The sequence below is a fragment of the Desmodus rotundus genome, chromosome 4, assembly GCF_022682495.2.
Source record: "Desmodus rotundus isolate HL8 chromosome 4, HLdesRot8A.1, whole genome shotgun sequence".
Lineage (NCBI taxonomy): Eukaryota > Metazoa > Chordata > Mammalia > Chiroptera > Phyllostomidae > Desmodus > Desmodus rotundus.
The window spans coordinates 156,774,995-156,802,711 of record NC_071390.1 but is presented as its reverse complement, the minus strand read 5'-3'; the positions used below and the strand labels follow the sequence as shown (position 1 = coordinate 156,802,711).

Genomic DNA, 27,717 nt, shown 5'->3' with positions numbered 1-27,717 from the left:
TGGGCTCTGCCCTACGTTCCTCTTCCCTTAGCTGACTTTAATCCCTGTCCTTTAGCTGTAATAAACCATGCAACTGTGAGTAAAATAGCCCACAGTGAGTTCTGTGAGTCCCTCTAGTAAACTGTAGAACCTGAGTGAGAGGTCTCGTGGATTTTACCCAGTGTATTTTCAGCGGCAAGCACATTTAAAATGTAATAAATTAATTTTTTTTCTATAGGTACTTTAAAAATGAGCATGTATGTAATCGGCACATAATGCCTTTACAACTTCAAGAATAAATTTCCCTTTTGCAAACTCCAACTTCTGAGTCAAGGACCAGATCAAATGTCACCTCCTCCATGAAGCCTTTCCCTACTCCCCGGGGCCTGTCATTTCTGGCTTTGTATTCTCCGGCTCATTGCTATGTGTTCAGAGCAGTCAGTGGTTTTGAAGTTTCTGTTTTTGTGAAGGATCTTGCCTAGATGACTCTGAATCCTAGCATTAGGCGTGATGCTTATACACAGCAAGTCCACAAAAGGTGTTTGCAAAAGGAAAGAAATGAAAAAAAAACCCAAAAGGTTTGGTTTATAGAAAGATAGGTTTAGTTATGTGCAAAATTCTGGTAAATATTACAGCTCATTCCCTGAAAAAATAAGGTAGGGTATCCTGAGTGTTGGGAGGGTATTCTATTCTATTATTTTCTTTTCCTCTTTCTAACAATAAAAGTGTAACTTAAAATTATTATCCACTTTAAAAGCCTGACAAGCTTTAAATAAAAATATGAAAGCAGATCATCAAATTTTTAAAAATCATCTGACTCCCTGATCAGAATAAAATATTAGTTTATTTACATACTACATTAAGAAAATAAAAAACCCCAACCACTAATCTTTCTTTCTTCTGTACAAACCTAATTAAAAATTTGACCAGCATACCAATAACCTATGATGCTCCCAAGAAGCACAGAAAAAATCTATTTTATTTCCTTTAGACCAACATTTAAACTGGATAATAACTGCTCTAACGTGTAACAGCCATAATCCAATTTCAATTTATTTGATTAGATGAGTATAAACAGTAAACAAGAAAGTCACAGGCTTGTCACAACAATGTACACACTGTTAACTCCTCCTAGAGCAAAGCATCTGAATTTGTTCCTAGGAAGCACGCTGCCAGAAATACATATAGATATGAATTGAACTATCCTTAACTAGCACCCACAAATATCCCTATATTGCTTTACCCAAAGGTAAAAGCAGCTTTGAACTCAGAGGCCACTTGAAACTCTCCCTGAACTTAGCATAAGAAAACCCCTGAATGATTCCTTAAATATTTGAGGTTGTGTTTGAACATCCCTTTGTATCACACTGCATCATCGCTGAGGGTATCAAACCAGCACCGGACCAGCGGTTCTCACATTAAAGTGCGCACAATAATCGTTCCAATGGACATGCCAGGGTCTCGCCCCCAGAGTGTGACTCAGTCAAGAGGTTTGGAGTAACCCCCTGCTCTTTGCACAGAAGCGCCACCCCTTCTGACTCAAAAGACTGAGAGGCAGGTGGCCCGTGGACTGTACACCTAGAAGGGGACCAGTACTCTGTGTAGGTGAAGGAAGACAAATGACACAGATAAAGACACTGGACAACATGACGCTGTAGGCCTGTCTATGTCCCCCGCTAGACTCTGAGATCGTTGAAGTCCAACTGTTCTTTACTGGAGTTTGGATATTTGTGGACCAGCTCAGCTTAATACATAAATTTATATTTATTAATACATATAATAATAAATAAATTAACTTCTACCTTAGCAAAGTGGCATGCACTCACACTCATTCACGGCCATCAGGAGAATACACCAGGGGTGCATTTCTGAGGATCACATGTGACCCTAACAAAGTTACCAACAGGGCAGGACCCTGACCTAGATCAGCGCCTTTCAAACTTCAGTGTGCAAATGCATCCTCTGGGGACATGGTAAAATGCTGATTCCGACTCAGTAGGTCTGGGGAGGGGCCTGCATTCCTAAAAAGCACCCAGGTGATGCTGATGCTCTGGTCCAGAGAAGTCACTCTGAGTGGCAAAAACCCAGATGCAAATTAGCCAAACAATGGACACAAAGACAAATATACAGCTGAAAACAATTCAAGCCCAGCTACACAATGAACCAGGACAACAAAGGCCAGGGAGCTGCAGACCATGCGTTATATTCCCCCAATTTATTTTAAAGGACTGCGTATCTGATGGCTGCTCTTAAAAGAATCCATAACGTGCATTTGTTAAAGAAACCCCCACCACCCTGATCAGACAGCAGAAGCTCCGCTTGCACTCACATAAGGGTGCAACTTTATTCTAAAAGACCTCCATATTTTATCACAGTATCTCTTTAACTCAGCTCTAACAAAATATTTGAAAAAGAAATTCTCCTTCTCACTGGCCTGGAGTCTCCCTGTTCTGCTCTATAAAACACAGAGGCTATTAATTATAAATGTGTACAACAAAAATCATTGTAAGTGGAAGGTATTTCTAAGCCCCAGGCAGGGGGCATAGCTTATTTTCTTTATGCAATATTTAGCAGACACAACCTCCCACCAGATCAAAGAGAGCAGGCAATTCTCTGGCATTCCCTGGTCTATGAAGAGATTAGACTTACCCTCCTCCCCACACGTCACCCAGTGGTTCTCACGTTCTCCACTGTCTGTCTGGTGGTGGGGAGGTGAGCAGAAATCGTTACCTGCTGTGATTCAGAATCCTCACAGAGCCAGGGCAGCAGTCAGTTCTCAAAGGGCATCCCCTCAACCATTTCTCTAGTCAAAGCCCTGGCTTGCTGTCTCTGGAAAGCAGAATTACAGGCAGGTGTACTGGGGTACAGGGCGAGGGGTGCCCGGGAATATAGGAAAAAGCCCACACAGCTCATAGTTTGGGGGGTGGGGGAAGTTACAATGAAGCTTAAGAAATTTTTCATAACAAAGGCTAGTTTAATAGCTATGTTACCCTGTCGCTGTCAGGGCCAGGTGGGTGTGACTTCAAGGGCGTATCCAGACTTTTGAAGTAGCCAGGGGAGGCGGTTCCCTCTGGACCACTGAGTCACTCTTGCCCTGACTGGGGATGGCAGCAGAAGGAATGTAAACGATACAGGAGAACCGGAAAATGTAGCTCACTGTGGAAGGAGTCGGAGATGAGGTCACACAGGAAGCTGCAGATCAGGATTAAAACTAAGGGGGGCAGCTGTGAGGGACTTGGCCATGTGGCTTGGAAGGGAGTAGAAGAGCCATGTGCGAGGGAGAAGTAAGCAAGCATCTGTGTAGTTTGTAGACAGGATCCGGCCACGTGGCCTGGTGTCGTAAGGAAGGAGACAGTTGGCTGCTCGGATTGTGCCTGCTGTGCTGGCTCCTTAGACTCTCCCTGGCAAGATGCTGACCTGCTGCCTTGCAAACACGGACTGTCTGGAGTCTCGGGACTTATGCCTTTCCTGAACTTCACCATGATCCAGTGCACCACAGCACATGCTTTCCTGGACTATTATTACACAGAGACTGATGACAACGTGCCCCAGATCCTGAAGGACAGGGCTGCTGCCTGAGGATGGCGACTTTGGTACCTGCCAGAGAGACTGGAGCACTGCTTGCACAGCTGGATTAAGATGAGAATATGGGGAACTATTAAGGTTTGCTTTTGGCTTGTAGCCTTTTGGGGAACAAGGGAAGTGCTGAGTCTCATGCAAAAGGAGGGGCTCCAAGCACAGGTACCTTGAGCCCCGCCAAGGCTGCAATATTGTAAATGAAGACCCGTTCCTTCCAATGCTGATTGGTGGGTCGTGCACCAAGGTGCCACGTGAACACGCAAGGAAGACAGAGCCAGGCCATCTCTGTACCCACTCAGGAACGAAAATAAAAGGCCAGAAGAAATGTCTGCTGTCTGGCAACATCTGTGATTAAAATTAGACAAACTAGTTTTGTCTGTGTTTCTGTTTTAGACACTCAAGCCTACGCTGATACTGAATCCACTGAGAAGGCAGAGGCGGGGTAGGAGAGTGGGCCTGGTGGAGAGAAGCCAAGAGAAATTCTTGAAAAAAATTGTATTTTCCTTCACCTCTAGCCCACCACTGATCTAGGTTCAGTCCCTCTAGGTTTTGCCTTTTCCCAAATGTCATATAAGTGGAATCACAGTATATATAGCTTCTTGAACTTTGTGTCTTTCACTTAGCAGAACTGTTGAGTGTATCAGTAGCTCATTCCTTTTTATTGTTGAGAATATCATTGTATGGATGGACCATATTTTGTTTATCCACCTACCAGCTGATGGACATTCATCACTTTGTTGGACATTCATTCATTGTTTCCACTTTGGGGCAGTTAGGAATAATGCCAATAAGAAGAAAACAAACAACTCAGTTCTAAAAATGGGCAATGTATTTAAACAGACACTGTCCAAGAAGATAATATAGTTTTCCCAAGCCCATGAAAGATGCTTAATAGCATTATTACTTAGGAAAATGCAGATTGAAACTGCTATGAGTTACCACATTACACATTTTAGAATGCTGTAATAAAAACAATAAAATCCAACAAACAAAGAAACAAAAACTTGGCAACACCAAGCGCTGGTGAGGACGCTGAGCAACTGGAACTCCTATGCTGCTGGTGAGAATGTAAAATACTACAGCTACTTCAAAAAGTGGTTTGGCAGTTTCTTATAAAGTTAAACATACCAGTACCATGTAGCCCAGCAATCCCACTCCTGGGTATTTACTCCAAAGAAGTGAAAACTTATGATCACACAAGAACCTGTATGTGAATGTTTATAGAAACTTTATTCACAGTTCACGATTAACTTCCCTTTTCAGATGTGTAGACAACTGTATTTTAACAGGTTTCCTAAAACTCCTTTGGTTTATTTCAGTTTTCCAATGTTCACAGACCCCAGCATATCAGTGATTTAAAAAAAAAAAAAAAAGAGGTTACAAAATAGAACCACTGAGTTTCTTGCTGGTCACAAAACTCCATTCTTACAAGCTTGCTGTTGAGGCTGAATCCCAAAGGAGAGCTAACCCTGTTATTGCCACTTACAGCACCAGGAAGCATAAGAAGAAACAAGCTGGTGTTCTGACCCTTAACTTAACCTTGACTCCCTCCTTCTCCCCACTTTGCCTTCCGTAATCCACTTACAAGCCCCCATCCCCCAGAGGGATATTAGCTACACCAGGGGACTATGGAGAGTAAGGCAGATAAAATTTGCAAGCGCTTTGATCCTTTAGTGTTGAGTTTAAATAAAAACATCATTTATAATGGCTAGTATTTGTTTTATCTTACTGCTCAACTGGAAGACCCTGAAGGACAGTGGCATTCTGGATGACTTGTGGTCCGTCGAGCGTGGCTGCCCCTGTTTCCACAAATAAAGCCTCGCTGCAGCACACACATAGCCATTCGCTCATACCTTGCCTCGGGTTGCTTTTGCCTTCCACTGGCCCAGTTGAGTATTTGAGACAGAGACGTGACCCACAAGACCTGAAATACTTATAGCCTGGCCTTTTACAGAAAAAGTTTGCTGACTCTTGATCTCACAAAATGGCCCGAGTCATTCAGTTAATATGAACTATTAGTGCGCTGGTTGTGTAGCGCTGTATGGCCACTGGTCACTAACGTTTCTGTAGTACATTCTGTATCTTCAGACACAACAGTTTTGTATCTTCAGATATGAACAAACGTCTATTCACATCTATCATCTCCTTACACCAGTAGCCCTATTAAGGTGACGATTGTTATTATTACCGTGTCCTTTTACAGACAAAACAGCTCAAAGAGAATGAGTGTATTTATGAGGGGAAGCCAGAACTTGAACCCATTTCATTCTTCAAATCTGCTCCTGTCACAAATGCAACAAATAAATAGAAAGTAAAATATAGCACACACTTCGTGGACACTCTAAAATCACCTTGGATTTACCTCTGCGTAAATGTCCCGCTGGGCTCGTTCAATTAAAATCAGTTCCACACAAAGTTCACATATGAGACCATGTCCCCACTTGCCCTTATTTCTGGCACTTGGGGACTGCTTCACCTACAAAACAACTTCTCTTTGTCACAAGCCATAGTCCTTTCATATTGTTCATTATACTAACTAATTATCAGAGAGTTGATTCAGGTTTTATGGGAGTTAGAGCTTAGACAATTTCTGGGTCCCTCTTTAAGAAAAGAATACAAAGATATCTTCCTTTTGCAAATTTTACAAAAACCATGTGAACTTATTATTGCTAGGCCCCCTCCCCGAGCCGGGAAAGGGGTCCTAAGCTGAAGCTTCATTGTCATAATAGTAAATCCTCCTCTGTGTACTATCTTTCTGCCTTACAGAAAGGAAGCTCATGTATTGCAAATGGACTTTCTAGGAAAGAGTGGAGCCTTTCGGCTAAACAGAGCGATTACTTACATCTGGCACCCTCACTGCTTTCTCCTAACATCATGAGACTGAAAACATTCATGCTTATTCTTGGCAAATTGTTTTCTCAGCCTAAAGCAGTGGTTTTCAAAGTGTGGTCCGCAGATAAAAGTAGCCTCACTTGGGGATGTGTCAGAAATGAAAGTTCCTAGGCCCTACCCCAGAGCACAGAACCTGAAACCCCGAAGATGGAACTCACCCTTGGTGCTTTATAAAGCGCCGCAGCTACTCCGATGTGTGCCGAGTTTGAGCATCGCTGGCCTGTCAGACCATACATTCTACTCTCTCCACTCACGTAAACACATTTTTTAGAAAATGAGGGAAAACTATATCATTTAAGCAAGTTTTATGCTTTCTCTTTAGGAACACAACAATCAATTTAAACAGTAAGCAATCCCATTTTTAGCATTTCAGAAACATGTGACAGGTGAGATGTGTCAGAATTAGCCAGGGGAAGAGAAGCAAACGCTCACAGCTCAAGGTCTACTTGGATGACTTCAGGGTGCGCTGATGATAAATTAAACAAATTCATGACTCATTGAGGAGAAAATGTATATTTAAACACTCCTGATATAGTTAGAAGACTGAATTAGTAATTTTGAACACTGAATCATCTTAGAAATTGAAGGAACGTTCTGCAAAAATGCTAAATTACTTACCTGAAGTAAAATACCTTATTTTCAAAGAGTGGTGGGTTGGACCAAATTGGTCCTTTTAAACACCAAAGAGCCATTTTATTAGCTCAGCCACCAAAGACCTCTTATTTTAATACATTGTAAATTCAGACTAATTAGAGTTGAAGATCCCAGCCCAGCCCTGTCTGGGTAGCTCAGTTAGTTAGAGCAATATGCCACTATACCAGTATGCCAATATGCCAAGGTTGTGAGTTCAATCCCCAGTCAGGTCAGGGCACACCCAAGAAGCAACCAATGAATGCATAAGTAACTGGAACAACAAATCGATGTCTCTCTCTCTCTCTCTTCCCCTCCCTCCCTTCCTCTCATTCTCTAACAATCAATAGAAAAAAACCTAAAAAAAATTTATTACAAATAAAATACTAGCCCATCCAAAGACTTGGAGAAATTCAGTGAAAAAGTATTTATGCTGTGGTCTGCTACCTATCCGCTGTGGGGTCCTGGTTCATTCACTCCACCTCCTGAGTCTCACTGTCCTTCAGAGTTTTCTCTAAAGTATATGAGACGATAACAACAGTAACAGCAACTACAGCAGCGACAGTACACGCCTACCTACTCGTTATCAGTCAAGGCACAGTAAGGGGAACAAAACCTGCTGTAAATATTTGAAACAGAGGGAAATTAGTGGAATTGGTGACATGGGTAATGGAAGAGTTAAAAATCAAACAGAAGGCAGTGAGGTACAAAGCTTAGCAACAACAGGAAGCAACCTACCACCCCCAGGCTGAAGGGCCCAGGGGAGGCTGTGGTAGAACCCAAGTCCTGGGGTCAAAGTCAAGGCCACCCAGAGGAGCCACAGCCAGGAGCCTCTGGGAGGGGAGAGGAACCCTGGCTTCCATATACCTCTTCCACCCTCCAGCGCCTTCCAGTGGCCCAACCCAGGCAGAGCCTGGAAACATAGCCTGCAGGGGTCAGAAGTCAGCAGGGAGGACTGGGAGTGGAGGGCAAAAGCACTTAGGAGATTTGTGCCAGACACTGTTCTCAGCTCTCAATAAGAGTACCCATTTACTCCTTGGCAGTGGGCGATGATGTTATCTGATAAGGTAGCTGAGGTTCAGAGAGGGTTATATAACTTGCCCAAGAACACATAATGGTGAGTGGCAGGGCTGGGATTCAAAACTTAAAAAAAAAACCCCAAAATCAATTTTCTTTCTCCGAGAGGTATAGCAAACAAAAGCAAAATGCCACACTGTTGCAAGCACTGTGTGCCTGCTGGTAGACAATGCAAACAAACGCTTTCCATATTTAATCCCCGAACGCCCCATCTGTGCTGTTTGTCCGTGAACAAATGAACGCACCGCGGACCGGTGCTCCGGGTCGCTCTGAACACCGCGTAGCACACCGTGTGGGCGGTGGCTATAGACTCAGGGGCCCTCAGATTCACAGTTGGGCCCTAAAAATGAGCTTCCCCTTTGCAACCATGGTCAGCGTTTTCTAGGGAAGCAATTCTCTCCTTCCTTTCTTCCTTTAATACATATTAATTCAAGAAACTATTGAATTTCAGCTACAATGGTATTGAGAGTATTCAGTATCTGACTCCCCCCACCCCCCCGTTTTTTCGTCCCTGTATAAAAGTTATTGTTAAACGATGACTCCCGTGGCAACCTGAGTGCGGAAGGGCCTAGAAGAAGTGCATTCGAATAGTCACTTGGTCAACAGTCACTCTGCGTCACGCCCATGCCCCTCTGTTCCTTGTCCACCGTGGACAGATCATAGAGCTTCTCCCCAAGCCTGGCTCCAGCCTCTGGCTCCTCTCAGCCCAGCACTTCAGGCCCTTAATGTCGTAAGGTCAGAGACGGCGAGTAACCCACGTGCTCTCTCCTAGCACTAAGATAAACATTTCCTAAAAATGAGGCAGATGTCCGAAGGGACCGCTTTATAAACAACATAGGCCAGAAACTTTGATTCTGAAGTCAGACAGTGAATGTATGTGAAATCACAAAAACTTCTGAGGAGAAAAATGGCTTTATTTCTTGGTTTATTCCTTTGTACTAATTTCCCTGATAGTTATATAATTGTATATTTTTCTTCATAAGGCTTAATGCTGAGAAGGCTTATTACCTATGGCATTTATTACTAAATACTTAGTATTTAGTAAATACTAAAATGTACTAGAATTTATGGGTACCTGTATAGGCTCTGCACACTACTTTACAAATGGAAAAATGTGAGGTCACTGCACCACGCATACGTCTGTCTCTTAAAAGGAACAAAGAGCCGGTGAACACACATGACATCACCTTCAGGTTTCACTGGCTGGGGGAGAAAACATCCAAGTGTCTAAAAACATACATACCAAATCATGTTATACATCATTTTGGAGGAAGACATCATTCTCTAGCAGTAAACTGCTCACCCATGAAATGGAATAACCCTCTTAGGAAAGGATGATTAATTATTTAATAAACATGGTGTGTTTTCAACTTCACGGAGAAAAATAAATGGGCGGAGGAATCTCAATGGGCAGTACCTTCTTCCTCCAGCCCTCTCTGGAGGAAGCCTGGGTGATGGACAGATGGACAGCCCAGCGCATGGGGTGCGGGGGTGGGCTTCTCTGCCAGGTGCCCTGCCAGGCCCTCTCTCATTTGTCATTTCACACCAGGATGGTTCTGAAGCCTCCACCTCTACACAGAAGGACACCGAGGCTCAGGGTGAGTAACCTGCCCAGAGACACACAGCCAAGAGGCGGACCAGACCTAGGAATCCACTGGGGGTGTGTTGAACTGCAAATGTCCTCCCAAGACACCACATGGTCCATGCCACCCAGAGGGGTGGGAGCTGAGGGAGGACAGCGGAGGAGCGGAGCAGGGGAGAAGAAAGCTGGGGTAGCAGAGGGCATTCCCACCATCCTGAGTGTACTAGGTTGAAAAATGGTCCCAAAGGTTTCTAACCCCTGGCACCTGTAAATGTTACCTCACAAGAAAAAAGGGCCTTTGCGGATATTGCAGATGTGATCAAGCTGACAATGTTGATGTGGATATTTTCCTGGATTAGCTGGGTGGGCTCTCAGTCCAATCACAAATGTCCCTGTCACGGAGAGGCAGAGGGAGAAGGCCACGGACAGAGGACGCAGAGGCTGGAGTGGTGGCCACAGTCCGAGAATGCCAGCAGCCACTAGAAGCTGGAAGAGTCGAGACAGGTTCTTCCCTGGGACCTCCAGTGGGCATGGGCCCTGCTAACACCTTGACCTTGGCCCAGTGCAGCTAATGTGGGACTTCTGGCTGCCAGACGACAAGAGAATACTCTGTAGTCCTAAGTCACGGGAGCCACACGAAACTAATACACTGACCTGCTGAATGTAAGTTGAGCGTTGTGGCTACATGGCCCCTCGGCTTTACTGAGACCCAATTACCAGGAGCTATACCTCCATCCTGGGCAAGGGCTTTCGACTCTTCTTCTGAAACCTCCTTCTCCCTTCCCCTGTGTGATCCTCAGCACAAGAAAAAATGAACAAGGAGAAGAGTAGGAAAAGCACTGATCTGGGATTTAGAATTCATGGTTTCAGACAGACAGAGCTCAATCACTCTTTTTGTGCATGATGCTGAGCAAGTCATGTGAAAGCTCTAGGTCTCACTTCCCTGGTCTGTAGAAGGCGTAATAATAATAATAATAATAATAATAATAATAATAATAATAATAGAGACAGTGTGCACAGACCCTTAGGAAACTATAAAGCACTAAACTAAAACATGGAAAGAGTTGAATTTTCTCCTTTCATTCCCTCCTCAATATAATCGGAAGCACGTTAAACACCTAATATTAAGGATAACGTCATGTGGGGTCACATACAAGGAAGTATAAGGCATGGTGCTGGCTGTCAAGGAATTTACCATCTCATTAGGGATACATACAGGGCTACAACGTTTAGTAACCACACGAGGTTGGAAAGATTAACTTCCAATAAGACCTATGTGACTACAGAGATCGAAAAAGATCGCAGGGCACTGTGTGGTGAGAATTATCTGGCCCCCTTCCTAGGGGAGGAGTGCATTTCCCCAACCTCTGAAGTCAGGATTGGTCATGCAACTTGCTTTGGCCAATGAAATGTGAGCAAAAGCAGTGGGTGCCATCTCCAGGCAGAAATTTTAAGGGTCAGCACATCTTTTTGTCCTGCCACCACGGCTGGCAGTACTCTAGTCTCAACAGTGACTGTCTCATCGGCTTTGCATGCAGAATGAGGACAACTACTACAAGGGGCAGTGCCTCCAGCCAATCTTCCATGGAGAGTTAGCAGAATGAGAGGTGTTTTAAGCTATGGAGCCTTTGGTTGCTACTACAGCATAACCTAGCAGTGCTGACTGGTACAAATGGCGATAGAAAGGCTAATAGAAGAGGTGGGACCTGGATGAAGCTGTAATGACAGCAATGACATAAAACACTTGTGGAGGGGTTGACAGTTATATCACAAAGTACTTCATGGACTCAAGGACTTATGTGATTATTTACTATTCCACTTAGTACCTCCTATGGGGGGGGGTGCCCAGGAAGTTCTTGTTCATAGCTACATCCCTGGTACCAAGCACAGGGGCTGCTGACACCTGGCAGGAACTTAAATACATGGGTGTCTAATAAATTCCCGGAGAGGTAGATGGGGCCATCCAATAGAGGAAGAAGGAAGGAGAAAAGAAATTCCACAGCGTGACACCTCATGGCTGGAAGAAGGACGATGTGGCACTGGATATGAAGAAAGCCGACTAGATAGACCACTTAAAGATACACAGGCACAACCAAGATTCAATTATAACAATAACGCTTGTAAAAAATATGGTGCCCTCCTGGGTGATGACAGCCATTCCTGTTCTCTGTGTGTCCTGATTAAGGTAGTTATTTGGTGTCATCTGTCCTAACGCATGGTTCCAAAGCTTCAGAGATCAATTAACAGCATTCTGATTGAAAGGGAGCCAGGCCTTAGAGACTTCAGATATAGACCGTCTTCTTTCCTTTTAAAGAAGCACTCTGATTTGTACGGTACAGACATCTAGACCTTAACTTCAATTAAACAAAATTTTCCCTCCCTTTATTTTCACCCCCTGCCTTAGTGAATTTAATGAGTATGATTAAGGTTTATCTTTCTTAATAAATATCTCCCATAGCTGCTTTTATGTTAATAAAAAAGATAAAGCAACTCACTCTTTAGCTAGAAGGTATGCAGAGATAAATCAAAACATTTCCTTTAGGCATGAAAGGGGCATCGATAATTATTCCAGGCCATGGAATCTGTGGGGCAAATAGGTTAAGAAAGTCCACACCATCCACTAGATGTTAATGCTTCTAGTAAGAGCGGCTTATCTGTGCGACGGGAACCCTGGTGGTGAACTGTACTTTGGCAAGCAGGGCCTTCGAGGCTGAGGTGGCTTCTGTGACACTACAACTCTCTAATTCATGTACAATGCCACAGATGTCATTTGGATTGGTCAATAAATATTCATTGATATAGAGACACGTTTTTAATGTTGTTCTTTTAGTGACTCAGAACTTAAAAAAAAAAAAACCCCTCAAGATACTCCTGTTGCAGAATGTATAGCATTTCCCAATTACTGAATAATAGTGAAGTCAGGGAAAAAAAATCTGTGTTTTAAAAACCCTACTGGTTAACAGGGCATTATAGCTAGACTCTGGTTTTTTTTTTGTTAAAATATGTATCCCATTTGCCTCCCAAAAGGATTAAGTGATTTACAATAAAAGGTACACATTCTATCAGGCTATTAAATTAGAAAAGTAAAATTTAAAACCAAATAGAAGGAAAAGTAATTCTGTAAATCAATTAGGCTAAATATTCATTTAAACCATATTCAACCATTTCTGATCTGCAAAAATGGCAGTCACATCATTCAATCTAATATTATTACTGCAATTAGGGATTTAATTTAACTTAAAACTTCCTGGCAAAAAGGGAAACATGATAAACTATGCAATAATCACCGTTAACCAAAGTTTTTAAGAGAGACAATATTCATTGACTGCAATGAAAGCTACACTCTTAAGAATACAACACTTTTCATTGAAGGCATGGGGAGAGGGGAGTACTAAGCAAATGAAAAAGTCTGAAAAGTTAGCTTTGTTATCATGGAACTCGACATACAGTTATTGTTCAGAATCCCTACATCACTGTGCTTCAGAGTGTCTTGACCTGGCGGATCCTGAAATGCCGAGCCTCTGGAAGTCCACTGGCAGGAGGAGAACAATGGGGTTTTTGCTCACGCAGCGTGAGTGGAAGAGCTCGGAGCCTTTCATAGCCGAGCTGTATATCTGGGGCCCCCTCTGAGTGCAGGTCGTTGCCATGGCATTTTCCCAAATCATTTGACCATGGAATCTTTTTTCTGCTTTTACACACCAGTTATTAAGCTAGTACAAGGCTCAGCTCAAAACTTTCTGGAAAAGTTAACCAAGATCAGTGTTATTCAAACTATGACCAATTAGTGGTAATAAGCGGCATTTAAACCATTAAATAAATAGAGTAGCAAAAACAAAACAAAACAAAACAAAAAAAGACCTCAAAGGGCAGGGCACACAATGAAGATATACATTGTATGAAATTTTTGCTGGTCGTTGGTGAGTAAAGGAGGCAGAGAGAGAGAGGAGAGGAGGGTGGGGAAGGGGAAAGTCAGTTCATGCCATGAACTGTATTTCCTATGGGTTCTGACAAAATAGTTTGAAAGCCAGTAACACAGAAAAAATAGATGACTAGAATGAATGTGGGCTTCACACACTTTTTAAAAAATCTAATTACTGTCCTTGCAAAATGTATTCTCATGTAGGTGGACATACACAGTCAGCAAGTTAAATAAAACTCCCTTCAATGTGATGTGTGTACAAATGCACACGTACACACATACATACAATAGTGTGTGTGTGTATTTAATTCATCTTGTTTGAGTTCTTTGTGATTCTTAAAAGCTTCCCGGTGGCTTGACTATCCGTTTTGGAAGATTCTGCCCTTCCTAAACTCCTTCGACCTGGCCCTGGTGTCCTGCTGGATCCCTCAGTCGTGAGCTAGATAAATCTTTGACATGGTACTCATTGTATTTTTAAGATTTTATTTGTTTATTTTTAGAGAGGGGAAGGGAGAGAAGAAACGGAGAGAAACATCAATGTGCGGTTGCCTTTCGCATGCCCCCTACTGGGGACCTGGCCTGCAACCCAGGCATGTGCCCTGACTGGGAATTGAACCAGTGACCCTTTGGTTCACAGGCTGGCACTCAATCCACTGAGCACATCAACCAGGGCTCATTGTATATATTTTTTAAATTACGTTTTAAAACAGCCTTATTGAAGTATAATTGATACACAATAAACTGGGTGCATTTAAAACACATGATTTAAGAAGTTTTGATGTGTGTACATACCTGTGAAACTATCACCACAATGAAGACTGTGAATGTAACTGTAACATCCAAAGATTCCTCTTGCCTCTGCAATCCCGGCCTATGTCCCCCAACAGGTGACCCCGATCTGCTTTCCATCAGACCAGACTAGTTACCTTGGGTTTTCTAGAACTTCATATAAATGAAATGATACAGTACGTACCCCTTTGGGGCAGGAGGGTCTGGCTTCTTTCACTCAGTACGATTCTTTGGAGAATCAGCTATCTTGTGTATAGCAGTAGTTGATGCCTTTTTTCTGCTTAGTGGATATCCGCTGTATGGATATACCATTTTGCTTATCTATTCACCTGCTGATGGATACTGGAATTGTTCCAGCTTTGCTTATTACTTACTGCACAGGTGAGCCTGTTTTTAACTCTTTTAAAGTGTGCTTTGGCCTAAGTCCCAAGGAGGCAGAATCACTGGGGCTGACTCCTCCTTGAATGTAGGGAAGGCAAGAGGACCCCCGAGTTGTTGACTTGTGCAGCAGAGCCATTCCCCACAGAGGAGAGCAGGAGCTGAGTGAGTGAACAAATACATACACGTGGAAGCCACTGAATGAATGCACGAATCGGGAACAGAGGAGAATGCGTAACTTGGAAAATGGGTTAATGTGTGGATGTTCAAAGATGGCGCTCTCAGTTTTGACCATATGGAGTTGAACAGATTGGCGGTGGCAGTGCAGCAGGCAGCTGTTACTAAACTAGGAGCAAAGGTGACCGAGGCCTAGGTTCGCCAAGCAGGGGCCATACACACTACCTCCGACCTCGTGGTGGGCAGGGAGGAGACAAGCTTCTTTCAAAAGGCAGCTGAAAAGGACTGCTGAGTTCTTGGGACTTCAGAGGGTTGCTCTAGATGCAGGAATGACCTGTGCCCTCTTCTCTTTATCCTGATCCCCAACCCAGTTATGTCGAAAGGCAGACGCTGTGTGAGGGCTGCTGAGGGGCTGGGGTCAGAGGGAATCGGACACTTTGAATTTGAATTAAACATCTATTGCACAGGTTTTGTAATTAGGGGACTGACTGGTGCCTCTGCTGGTGCTGTATGCAAAATTCCTGTGAAACTTATGGCAGGATGCCATTACCTATTTCGTGTGCCTTCTGGTACAGACCTGGTTTCAGTGCCCACGTGGAAATATTTGGTTCTACTGAGCAAAAGATGGAGACTTACATTTTCCTGGCTTTGTTTCCAACAAACGTGCTCTCAGGAGTTCTCCTTTAAAGGGGTGGCTGGAAAGGAGTTAGGGGTCAAGAGGCAGGAGCCATGACTGATTTTCCAGTAACAAAGGGACTCCCAACCTATCACGACCTGCCACCTCCTGGACTGGGCAGCTCAGGGCACAGGGTGCGTCCTGCCTGAGGGCAGATCTCCAATGGGCCAGGGCGCTGTGTCCAGGAAAAAGGGGCCCTTGGAAATGCAGCGGTAGCCACTCACAGAGAGGGGCAGACTGGGCAGGACAGGGTAGGTGACTAGGCCTAGAGAAACAATGAGAAGCATGAGGCATTCCCTGCAGGGAGAAAGGCGGCTGCAGATGGTTGGCCTTCTCATGGCCATGCCCCTCCACTTGGCTCACCAGCCTGTCACCTGAGTCTGCAAGCCCTGGGCTCAGCTGCCCCCCAGTCTCCTTTAGTGGCCTCACTGTGCACACCTAGCCAGCTGCCCCACTCCAGCTCTTCAAACATTGCCTTCCCTCTGGCATGTTTCTGGCCTCAACCATCTGAACCTCTTACTCCCTCTCCTACCCCCTGCAGCTTCTCCAGATCTGTGAATGGTGCTAGCTGCAGTCTGTCACTCGCTCTGTGCTCCTTTATTTATAGTCGGAGTGATTCTTCCTGGGTTCAGACAGACTTCCTCTTTCCATTTTGAATGAACTATTTGGCTCATTTATTTTCATTTGGCCCAAAGTCTGATTTGGTATTTCCGTCCTCTGGCTGCTGTGACCATAATTCTGTTCCTAGGACTTTTACCCTCAGAAATGGGGTCCTTGCTGGAGGGCCCTGACTTTAATATCTAAATTCTTGTTTTGGAGTTCCTCTCTCTTCTTCCCTTTTCTAAAGGGCAGTTTGCCAGGGCATCCTTTGGGGGACAGTCTAGAAGAAAAGAATTCCCAGGTGAAGTTACAAGAAAGAAATCTGGGACACAGGGATGCACCCCAATGTCGTGTGCGTGCGGGAAGTGGGAGGGAAGGGGGTGGAGCCAGACAGTCGCCCTGCCTCCGGAGAGAGGCCGGTGGGAAGGCAGGGAAGCTCACGCTGACACGTTATAACAGCCAAGGGGAGCCACCCGCGGAACCCAAGCAACTGGGCTATAAACTCATTACTGGTCATTTTCATAAACCCTCCCTTTTCTCCATTAAAAAATAACTCCTCCAAACAGAATTCATTCCAAAGCTTTAATTCACAGCTGTGACTTAAACACCAAGTCTGGCTTAATAAGAGGGTTAGAAAAATGCAAAGGTATTTGGGGTTGGGGGTAGGGGCTCTAAACAGTAACATCAGCTTTTCAAGAGGCCCCAATTCTTCAGTCAAGACTCACAAGGAACCAATAAGGAATGACTTTTAGGTATTTAAAGGCAAAGGGAGAACAATGCCAACCTCCCATGTGTTTAAGTTTCTCCCCGTTTTTCACACATCACGGTAGACCCAGGGCAGGGGTTCACAGAAGTGCTGCTATCTCCATGGAAACAGTGCGACTGGGAAGGACGCACATGCTTCTAGGAGGGCCCCTGAGCATGTCCGCTGTCCCCCGACCATCCCCGCTGCAGAGGGAGAGGTTGGGACACTAAATGTCCCCAACAAGGGTGCACAAAAACTGTAATTCAAAGCAAATGGTGGGATGCCTACCCTTTGTTCCTTCTGCTGACCCATTGTAGCCCTCCAAACCTGACATAATTGTCCGAGATAAGGCTGCTTGAGTTCCGCCTGATGTTTTCAAATCCGTCCTCCCCAGCGACTGACTTGTTACAGTGATATTGTAATATAACAAGTAGCCTGTATTGGGTTTTTCAGTCTCACCAGGGAGGGGAGAGGGGTTTGAGACTTAGCTAATCACCAACAGCCAATGATTTAATCAATCTCCCTACATAATGAAATCTTCATCAAATACCTAAACCAGTGATGTCAAACTCATTTTCACCGGGGGCCACATCAGCCTCGCGGTTGCCTTCAAAGAGCCGAATGTAATTTTAGGACTGTATAAATGTAACTACTCCTTAACTAGGAGCAAGGAGCTTGGCGCTGCCACCACGTAGAAACAAGGTGCCAGCTGAATAAAACAAGGTGGATTCAGCCGAGGGCCTTGCGTGTGCCCTAAACAGTAAAGCCAGGAGAGCTTCCGCTTTGGTGAGCATGTGCGGGTGCCGGGCACACCCCAAACTCCTTGGGGACAGAAGCTCCTGTGATCACAATTCTCCCGGACCTCACCTATGTGCGTCTTTACCTGGTTGTCCATTTGTATCTTTTAAAGAGCCTTTAAGATGTTTCCCTGAGTTCCGTGAGCCATTCTGGAAAATTACCCAACCTGAGGAGGTGTCGTGGGAACCTCCAGTTTATAGCTAGTCGGCCAGAGCTGTGGGTGTCTGGACTTGTGCTTGGCGTCCAAGTGGAACTGAGCCCTCGACCTGTGGAATCTTCGCTAACTCCAGGTAGGTAGTGTCAGAACTGAAGGAAACGGAAAGACATCCAGTAGGTGTCCACAGAGAACTGGAGAATGGCTCGGTGCGGAAACCCTCACATTTGGTGTCGGAAGGGTAGAAACAGATCATCATATAGCTACATTATGTTACTAATCACTAGTCTCACCACGAAGCCAAACATCTCAGATGATAACATTTGAGTAAAAGGGTCAAGGTGATGACTTGTGTACAGAAAGAGCGACTGCCCACTCACCTGCAATAACAGGAGGCTTCCAGCAATTCACCAAACACCTAACTATGTACTGAGCTTGCGCAACATGCCAGCAATCAAGCCAGGCTCTGGGTTAGAACAGTGACAACTTTCTCTGCTGTCCAAGACACTAATGCATGCACACATGGATTATTAAGATGTTTCTCCACTGAAAGTACTCTTCCTTCTGTTGTGGGAATGCCCCGAGCACTCCCAGAAGACCACTCTGAGGGCTGACGTGGAGAGGGCCTGTGGCCGAGCATGATCGACCCCTCGCCCACGGCATCCAGAAAGCCGCATTTCTCATCTGGCTCGGGACTCTGGGGAAGTGTGAGGTGGAAGCTGTTCAGGGAGCAGCGTGAACATTTCTTGCTCACTCTCTCTCGACACAGCCACCTCCAGCCTCCACACCTCACTGGCTGGTGCTGAAACGTGCTTACGAGAAATGTGGACTGTGCGCTGAACCGGTTACCAAAACGGATGAGGTGATCTTCCGAAGACATCGTTATCCTCAGACATTCGCCAACGGCGACAGCATCACTGTGGAAGACCTGCTTGAAGATGCCTTCGCATATTCCTCTGAGGGAGTCTTTACTCGGATGATCACTAACCATGTCTCTCCTTAAAGGTTATTCTAAGCTGAAAGTATTCGCAAGTATCCCAGCATGATTAATAGAAGGCATGGAAGCCACTTCTAAAGAGATAAAATATAACTACACTGTAAGTCAACAAAATGGTCAAGTAAATTCTGATGTCTCTGCTTATCATGGGCTGCATTAAAAAGAAATTAACTCTCCAGACCAACCTAATACTGTAGCCCAGGGAGAGAATTACAGCTGTCTCCCTGGAGACCTTTCTCCCTGAGGCAAGACAGCACATAGCCCAAACTCAGCTTTCATCAGCGGACCTGGGGATTCCATCATTCACTCCTGTCTGGCTCAGAGGACCTCTGACTAGACATCATTAGGAAGCTCGCCATCCTCCATAGAGACACCGCCTGCCCCCCATTAATCCCAGGGAAAGAAACAAAGGCACAGCAAATACAGAGATAACGTTCGGACTGGCTCAAAGACAAAGAGGCCCACTCTCTCCACATCCCTGTCTCCTAAACCAGAACTGCCCTTTGTTGCCGATGACTTCTACCAATTTAGAAAGGACGTCTCCTAGCACGAGTGCCCTCGTGTCACCTGCCGCGCAGTGTAGCTGAGCTGAAAGGACGACCACACTCCCTCGCTTGCTGAACAAAGCAGCAACCGCGGACGCCTCCACACTGTGCCTGGTGGCCGCCTCACTTGGCCAGCTCCATTCCAACCAGAAGGTGGCCCAGGGAGCCTACAGGCAGGAGACAGAAACCCCGCGGGGCATTTGAACAGAGAGGAGAGCCCATAAAGCGCTGTCACTGGGAAACTAAACGTGCCAAAGGGAACACGAGAGGTTATCCTGAAGGCAGCAATCGCGAGGCGGGGCTGTGACCTGCAGCCTTGAGGGAACGGAGGACAACACTGTGAGTGTCAGGAAACCTGCAGGGTGGGGTCAGAATGAAGTTTGTCTAGGACGAAGCTCACAGAAGTAGGACGCAAGTTTCTTCTCCCTCCTCCAGACCTGCGGTCTCCTTCTAGTCAGAGCCCAAGAGGCAGCAGACTCGAGAAGCAGAAATGTGCTGCCGGGGGAGATGCTGGCAGCACCGAGACACGGGTGGGAAAGGAAAGCACTCTGCCTTTTCCACGACGTCCTGCAGCGGCCGCGGAGATCGCCCGGCCCTGTTCTGAGCACATTACCGCTCCAGTCCTCTCCTGGAAAGAGCCAGTCACGCCGGGCCCCCCACATCTCTGTTCTGCTCATTTTTCTTTTCTAAACAGCCCACTAAAGATGTAAGGCCATTCTTAGCTTGAGGCCATCGTTTGTCCACCTGCACTTTCAATTCAAACCTGTGTTTCATCAATTAAGAAGCCAGACCCTTAAGGACAGGGAAAAGGCCCTGGAGCCTGGGCTCCCTGCTGACCGGGGCTACTCTGACCATCCCTCATCCCTTGTCAGGACTGAACAGAGACGCATCCTCTCGGGGCAGGGGAAAATACCAGGAGTCTGCTCATGCCCTGCCAAGACCGGACCAGTCACCTGGGGTAAATACACCCTCTGTCCTCGGTTTCCAATCCCTAAAAAGGCTTGAAGAGGATGAAGAGGATGAAAGGCTTCGGTGACTAAACCACCTTTTCAACTTAAAACCCTGTGAGATAAAGTTTTGCACATTTTACCTAATCTACCCCAGTGTTACTCAGGGACCCTCCATGCAAAACCCATCTCTAAATTAAGCACTGTTTTCAAAAGAAATCAAAACAAAACGACAAAACAATACTGGCCAGGAAAAGAGCAGGAACTCCGTGTGGCAACAGCCCTCTAGAACAACTTAAACCAGGGACTTGTGAGGAAAAAACCAGTTGGGAATATCCGAGGAGGAGAGAGTAGAAAAAATATTCTGTACACCTGACACTCTATTCTTTAGGTAAAAGTCTCCTGAGATCTTAACTAGAGAAAACAGTTACCGTAATCAAAGATAAACTCATTCTAAAATTTATGAATAATCTATGGCATGATAAAACTGTACTAGAAATTATTCATCAAAAACAGAGGAAGTGTATAAAACGCCTCCCAGGAAGGGAGGATTGGCTGTACGGCCGGTAAGCGCCGTGGGTGAGCATTACGGCCCCACGGGGCCAACACCGGGGAGCACTCTTTACAAGCACTGGTGTGCGGCGGCTGCCGCGGCTGCCGCAGGAACGTGCTCTCTGCCAGCGCAGGCCCCGCGGGCTCTCCGGGTTATGATGGTTGCTTATTGGAAGTGCTTCCTTTTTTTCCTTAAAGGCAGAAAGAGCAATCTACTGTCATCACTAGTCTAAATTAACGAGCTGACCGGCCAGAGCAGCATTTCCCAGTCAGTCCCGTGTCTGCGTTTCCACGAAGGAAAGGGTCCCGCCAAGTCTGGAGACGCTCTCCTGGAGGCTCCCGGGGCACATCGGCGCCGAAAGCCTCCGGGAAGGTCTCAGTTTCCCGATGGACCCTAGAAGGGTTTTTCTTCCCCCCCAAGGAGAGCCCGTGCACATCTCACCTCGGTGGTGCTCCACTGCGCACGGCCATGTGAATCCCAGGGGAGACCCCCACTTAGGGGTCAGAATCCTCCGACTGGGCCGCCCACCCATTTTCCTTTCTCACGGGAAGCAGGTGGGACCAGCATCCTCCACTGCCTGTTGGCAACCTGCACAAGGGTCCATGTGCCCAGAGGATGGACCCACAGCTGCCACAGAGGAGAGGAGAGTCCCTATTAACAGTCCCCTATGTTCAGAAAGTATGGTGCTTGCTTCTGATTCCTTGATAAAAGCACAAGGAGAAAGCTCGCCCCAGGGCCCTAATGAGTAAAAAGACAGCTGTGGCCAGGCATCAGCATGGGTCCCTGAACCTTCCCCAACCCCCTCAGCCTTGGAAAGGCAGCCTGGCAGGCCCACAGAGATAAGATGACAGGTGGCACTTTGGTCACCAGTCACCAGGGGCAAAATGCCAGGCAGCTTTAAGGCCCGGAGCCATCCCCACCCAGGAGAGGGCGGGAGCAGAGGGGTCAATCTGGGCACTCCCCAGTGCTGCCTTTGACTGGAAATCGGAGGCTTACGAAACCCCTTTCACCACAACCCCTTTCGCCACGCCCCCTGTCCAGGAGCCTTCCCAGGGAGCTCACTGAGATCAGGAGCAGGCGAAACACAGAATGGCCCAGAGAGCAGAGGGAGCCAGACCTCCGCTGCCAGGCAATAAGCAAACATGCTCCGAGGAATGCCAAAGGCAGACCTGACGCGGGAGCAACAGGCAACACCCCGTGGAGGCCGACACCTGCCTCGACTGCCACTCCTGCACAATAAGAACTGTCTCCGAATCAATTCTGGGGATCAGTGGGGGGGTCACAGCCGGATCACCGCCTCACCCAAGGCCATTTACTCCTAAGGGATTGCTCCAGGCAAATCAAAACCACTTGAAGTCCTTAAGAAAATGCTAAACCCAAAATAACTTTATAAATTCTGAAATTACATGGCTCAGTGAAGCACTCAGAATTTCTAGAAAGGTGCTGTGCCTTTCAAGACTCTGCTATGCATATATTTCTTTTCATTTTAAACACATCAAGAAATTCCCTGAGAGATGCCATTTTCTCAGCAAGAAAGTTACAAAGGGGAGTGAGAAACAGAGTCATTTTCACAAGCAAAATGAAACATTTTTATGTTTTATTCACGCAAAGTGAAAGCCCTTTTCCTTTACAGCGTGACAAATTGAATTTGCTCTTGCAAACTGCTGTTTAAAAAAAAAAAAAAAAGGACCAAAAGCAAAAAAAAAAAAAGGTTAAAAAGAAAAGGCAGGAATACCAAGTCCCCTTCTTCCCGGGAGTGAAAAACTCAGGGACCAATGGAGAGAAACAGAACCTTCCACCACAAACACACAGTTTTACTCCCTGCAGTCCAGGGCAGGCCCCCACCCCATGAGCTGCTGGAGGTCCTGACAGCTGAGAAGGGCACCCTGAGTGAATTTCTAAATTACACGTCTCCGCTAACACTGAGCAAGAGTTAGAAGTGGTTTAAAGCACACGGGTATACCCAGCCCACCTCTCAAAAACAGAGCCAAGGCCATGGGACCTAATTTATACTGACACCACTGGGGGACAGAGGGTGGCAGGCTCCTCCTGCTTTGTAGGACAGCTGAACTCACAGTGCCTGGAGCAGCCTCTCACCCTCTGTATCCAAGGAGAATCTGCTCCTGAAACCTCCCTGAGGTCCGGCCCCGCCCTTTGTTTGAAAGGAAGCCCTGTAATTAGCTGCATCTGCTAGCTAGCATCTAGTCTATTGCTTTAACAAATCAACAGCTAACGTTCATTAAGCATTTGCCATGCCCCCTCCCCTGTGCCGATTACTGTACACACACAGGCACATACACACATGCTTTGTGGTCCTTATTATGATCTGCACTTCACAGACGGCAGAAACTGAGGCTCAGAGCTTGAATAATTTAGTCAACTAGAGTTTGAACCATTTTTTTCTTGCCCAGCAGGCAGCACTTGGCCTCACTTTGAAGGGCTGGGCAGAAGACCTCATCAGTGAAATAGCTCACAGCCTTAAGAAAACACAACCCCACTAGCAGTGCATGCACGGTATACAATGACTTTCACCTTGGCTCCTGCCTTAAAAAACAAACGTGGAGGACAGGAACCAGGGGAGGATCAAGCATCTTCTACCCTTCCACCAAGGTGAAACGTTTTTAATAATGAGCAAACATTACCAGGTATTTTCCTTGTAAAAATCAATCAGTTCCTATCAACGCAGCAACGTCACTGCTACAGCTCTGCCGAGCAAGTGAGTGACAGGTGTGCTCCTTTGATCTAGCCACTGGTCCCCCCCCCAGCACCTGGCCCAGCTGTCACCATTCGTCACTCTGTTACAAAAGCTCGAAGACACAGCTGTGCTCCCAGGAAGGCTTATCCCACGGCAGTCAGAGGACAGCTCGCCTTTCTCTGACAGACCATTTCTCGCGTCTGTTCCGGGCGATGCTTGTTCTTTGACTGATGAACACGTCACCATTTTCCTTTCTGGCTTAGAACGTGCAAGTGAATCAAAACGCTATCAAAGCTGCGAATGCTCAGCCTCGTAGACCAAGGCTGGGGTATAACCCAAGGCACAGCTCTCTAGAGAGGACCGCATGTTTTAATAAACCAGAATGCCCAAGAGTGTTACCCAGAGAGCCACCTCTCTGCTGTCTGAGGTTTTCAGCTGCTTTTGCAAGGTTCTCGTCCCTTTCCAACGATGCAATAGCTAATCATCCTATAGCTCGTCCCTAAATTCTCGGAGAGCTTCAGGTACATGGAGAGTTGCCAAAGATTAACTATACAGTTGACCCCTGAACAATGCCGGGGTTTAGGGGCACCAACCACCTGAGTGGCTGAAAATCCACATATAACTTAAGTTGGCATTCACTCCAATTTCCACCTGCAGATAGAAAATATGGTTGGGCCTTGAACAATGTTGGTTTGAACTGCTTGGGTTCACGTGGACCGCGGGGTCAGCTGTAATTCAAGAGTTAGGTGCATTTAATGTAGCCCCATTACTTAAAAATGGCACCCAAGTTGTCGGTGAAAACTGCCACTTTTTAGTTAGAAAAGTATTTGAAAAGCAGAACTTTCTTGCTTCCAGTCATCCTGGAGAACAGAAAATTCACAACACGTCTAAGTAAGAAGCACTTCTGTAAATATCAGATTTTTAGCAGAATTTTGGGAAAAAACCCATACACACACATTGAATGGAATTTTGACCTGACCAGATGTTTCGAGTGCTAAAAAAGCTGAGCCAACCCCAAGCCCCAGCAGCTCCTGGCAATCATCACTTGCTGATCTAGCGCTTGTGATTCAAGGCTGTATGAGCACTACCTTCACGACAGCCCCCTACGAAGAAGGCACCAATGGGGGCCGTGTGAAACGGCCAAGACTCAGCCGAGTGAAACAGGGGATTGAAACAGAATGCAGAGATGCGGCAAGACGAAACGTGGGGCCGGGGAGCTGGGAACTTAGATGAGTGAGGATGAGCAGGAGGAGAAATGTGCAGAAGTCAGAGGCAGGATGCAGAACTGACCAAAGGTTTGAGGAACAGACACCAGGAAGGGAAGAAGCGTGCAGGGTTTATGAGGTGGGGAAATAGAGATATACTGTAATTTTTTACATTTCTAAAGAAAGTCTGTTGTTGTTGCATATTCAGTGAAGTGCAGTTAACACTGAGACCACACTTTGGTGTTAAGCTAAAACCAGGGCACCTGGTGAGGTGACAAGAGACCACACCACCCCAGGGCACTCACCGGCCATTGTCCCGGCCGACGCCCCACACACGGATGCTCACGATGGGCTGTGAGTGGAGCACGGTGCGGTCCATGGGGTCCACCAGGCTGAGCATGTCGTTCTCCAGGATCAGGTACATGTCTTTGCCCTGGATTCAACGAGCAAACACGTTAGTTACCCTCCTCGTGCAGTGCACACCCTCGTAGGGCCTGTGGCTACCCGGGGACGGCGTTTCAACGATCAGAAGAAGCCATCCCTCGGGTCTACAACTTGTTTTCCTAAGAGAGAAAGCTCCTCTCCTGAGTAAAATACTTACAACTCTTTCATATTTCCCTCGCATCCCCAATTTTTCTCTTCCCTCTCCAAGTCCTCTGAAATGTGTCCCTAGCCTGCTTTCTAGCCAGCTCTCATTTTTAATTATTTACACTTCTGAATCTTTAAGAAAAAAGGTCAATGGTGGTTTCCCTGGAGACTCTGGTCTTTTACCAACTCCAAGCCGCATCCTCCGAGAACCCCACCCTCCCTCCTCCTCCCCCTCCAGCCAGACCCCCCCCACCGCAGGCACCGCCCCCCCCCCCAAGGCCTCTGAGCACAACAGGAACTGGCTTATCCTATTTCATATGATTTTTATAGATATTTCGTATTTATACTTATTCTCCTTTCTGAAATTATCTCTGCTAATATTTCAAAGTGGAATTACTGTGTTCTGAGAAAGAATATATAGTTATCAATTTCAAAACAATGTATAATGTTGATGTTCAGATTGTAAATAAAGAAGACTGTGTTATAAAGGACAGTTTTCCAGCTTTCAGAGCAGTGGCATCAGTATTTCTGTGTGCCTGTGGGGGTCACATCCCACGAGATATACTTTGAGAGGGCCACGGGTGTGTTTCCCAGAACACGGCTCTCATATCCTGGCATGCCCAATTTGCACGCAAATTTAAGGGGTTTTCTGGGCCCTAAAGCCCACAACGGATTCCTGGGGACTCGGAGATCTCGGGTTGGACCCTATTATGTAGATGCTGAGAGATGTTCTCTCCCAGGGCCCCGTCCTCCCTGGGACCTCACAGTGCTGACCGGCAGATTGCCGCGTGCATGCCGCCTGCACCAATGGCCTCGACGGGAAGATGCGCCTGGTACGTGCCTGCAGGCCCCTCAGTACCAGGGCCCACAGGGCTCGGGGCTTTCCTGAGGCCCAGCAGAACAGATCCAAGCCTGCCATTCAATACCTCCGTGGGCTCCTTACCTCTCCCCAAATGCCGACTGTGTCCCGGATGTCATTTTTGCAGTAAGAAAGCTGCCTGATGCAGTTGTTAACGGCAACACTACTTTTCCCGGGGGCGAGGTCCTCCTCTGCCATTTCTACCCATCCCAGCGAGCGCACAGCGAAACACTGGAAGACAGAGGGCAGGGAGTCACTCGCTGGTCACAGGTCAGTCTGTGCGGGCTCTCCCTGAAGCCCTCCACAAGGCCTGCCCGGTGGGTCTTTGACTGCTACATTGTAACGGTCAGTCATGTAATCCTCTGTCGCTGGAAAATTAAGTTGTGAGTTTTGGCTATTAGAAAATGTGGTGATAAATGGCTTCTTGCCTGATTTTCTATGTGTGTGTGCTCAGGTTTTTTGTTTTGTTTTGTTTTGTTTTTTAGAATAGATTACTAGAAGTGGAATTACAGGGCTAGTGGACATGAAAAATCTCTAAGTTCTTTTATCTATTAAAAGGCAGGGTTTTTTTTTAAATAGTGAGAAGTGTGACCCCCCCCCCCCTAAGCTCTGTTAGTTGTCAGCACGGAGGAAAGGACAATAGGAGAGAAAGGGAATGAGATCCATGTTGGGCACTTCAGTGACAACGAGGCGAGAGGCATTCTCTGACTCCCAGGAGTGAAGGAGACCAGGGAGCACGGGCTCTCAGGGCGAGCGGGCGCAGGTCTGGCAGCACCCCGCCAGCGCCGACCCTGAGAAGCCTGCAGAGCGGATGGGCCTGAGAGGCACCTTAGAGCACAAGTCCCATGCACCCCTTCATCACTTAGAGGTGTTTGGGGATGACGCTCCTTGTCTTTTTAAAGTTCAGTTATTCAATTGAAAAAAGAAAGCATTATATGCATACTGCAGCAAGTAAAATACCCAAAGACGTATAAAGAGAGGAATCCCTGGGACATGGGGCGGGGTGGGGTGGGGAGGGAGGCTGCAGCATCTGCCTTGCTGTCATTGCCGTGGCTGCAACGGGGTCCCGCACCTGACCCTGCAGCCTGGGTTCCTGATCCCCCTGAGGGCCGGGGTCCCTCCCAAGCTGCAAATCACCTGAAGACATCACCTTCCCGGGATAGGAGGCATCTTAAAGCTTCCCAAAGTGAACGTCACCATGAAATGAGGAAATGCAGCAAACGGCCCCAAAGTGACCACATTCAGTCGAGTTCAACCTTCCCCATCTCGGCCTCCAGACCCAGGCTCCTTCCCAAGTTGTTAATCACAGTTCCTCTGGGGAGCCCCCTCCCCCGGGTACCAAAGACAATCTCT

At 46.5% G+C, this 27,717-nt stretch overlaps 1 protein-coding gene across 18 annotated transcripts in view; it reads right to left on the bottom strand.

The window, feature by feature from the left end:
• Nucleotides 1-27,717, bottom strand: part of APBB2 (amyloid beta precursor protein binding family B member 2) — a 317,140-nt gene that overhangs the window by 38,885 nt on the left and 250,538 nt on the right. For all 18 annotated transcript variants that reach the window (XM_053922819.2, XM_053922824.2, XM_053922818.2 and 15 more), the window contains 2 exons: nt 26,449-26,595; nt 25,223-25,350 (listed from right to left, as the gene is read on the bottom strand). In XM_053922819.2, the coding sequence (XP_053778794.1) occupies nt 25,223-25,350; nt 26,449-26,595 (275 nt within the window). The remainder of the gene's footprint in view (nt 1-25,222; nt 25,351-26,448; nt 26,596-27,717) is intronic.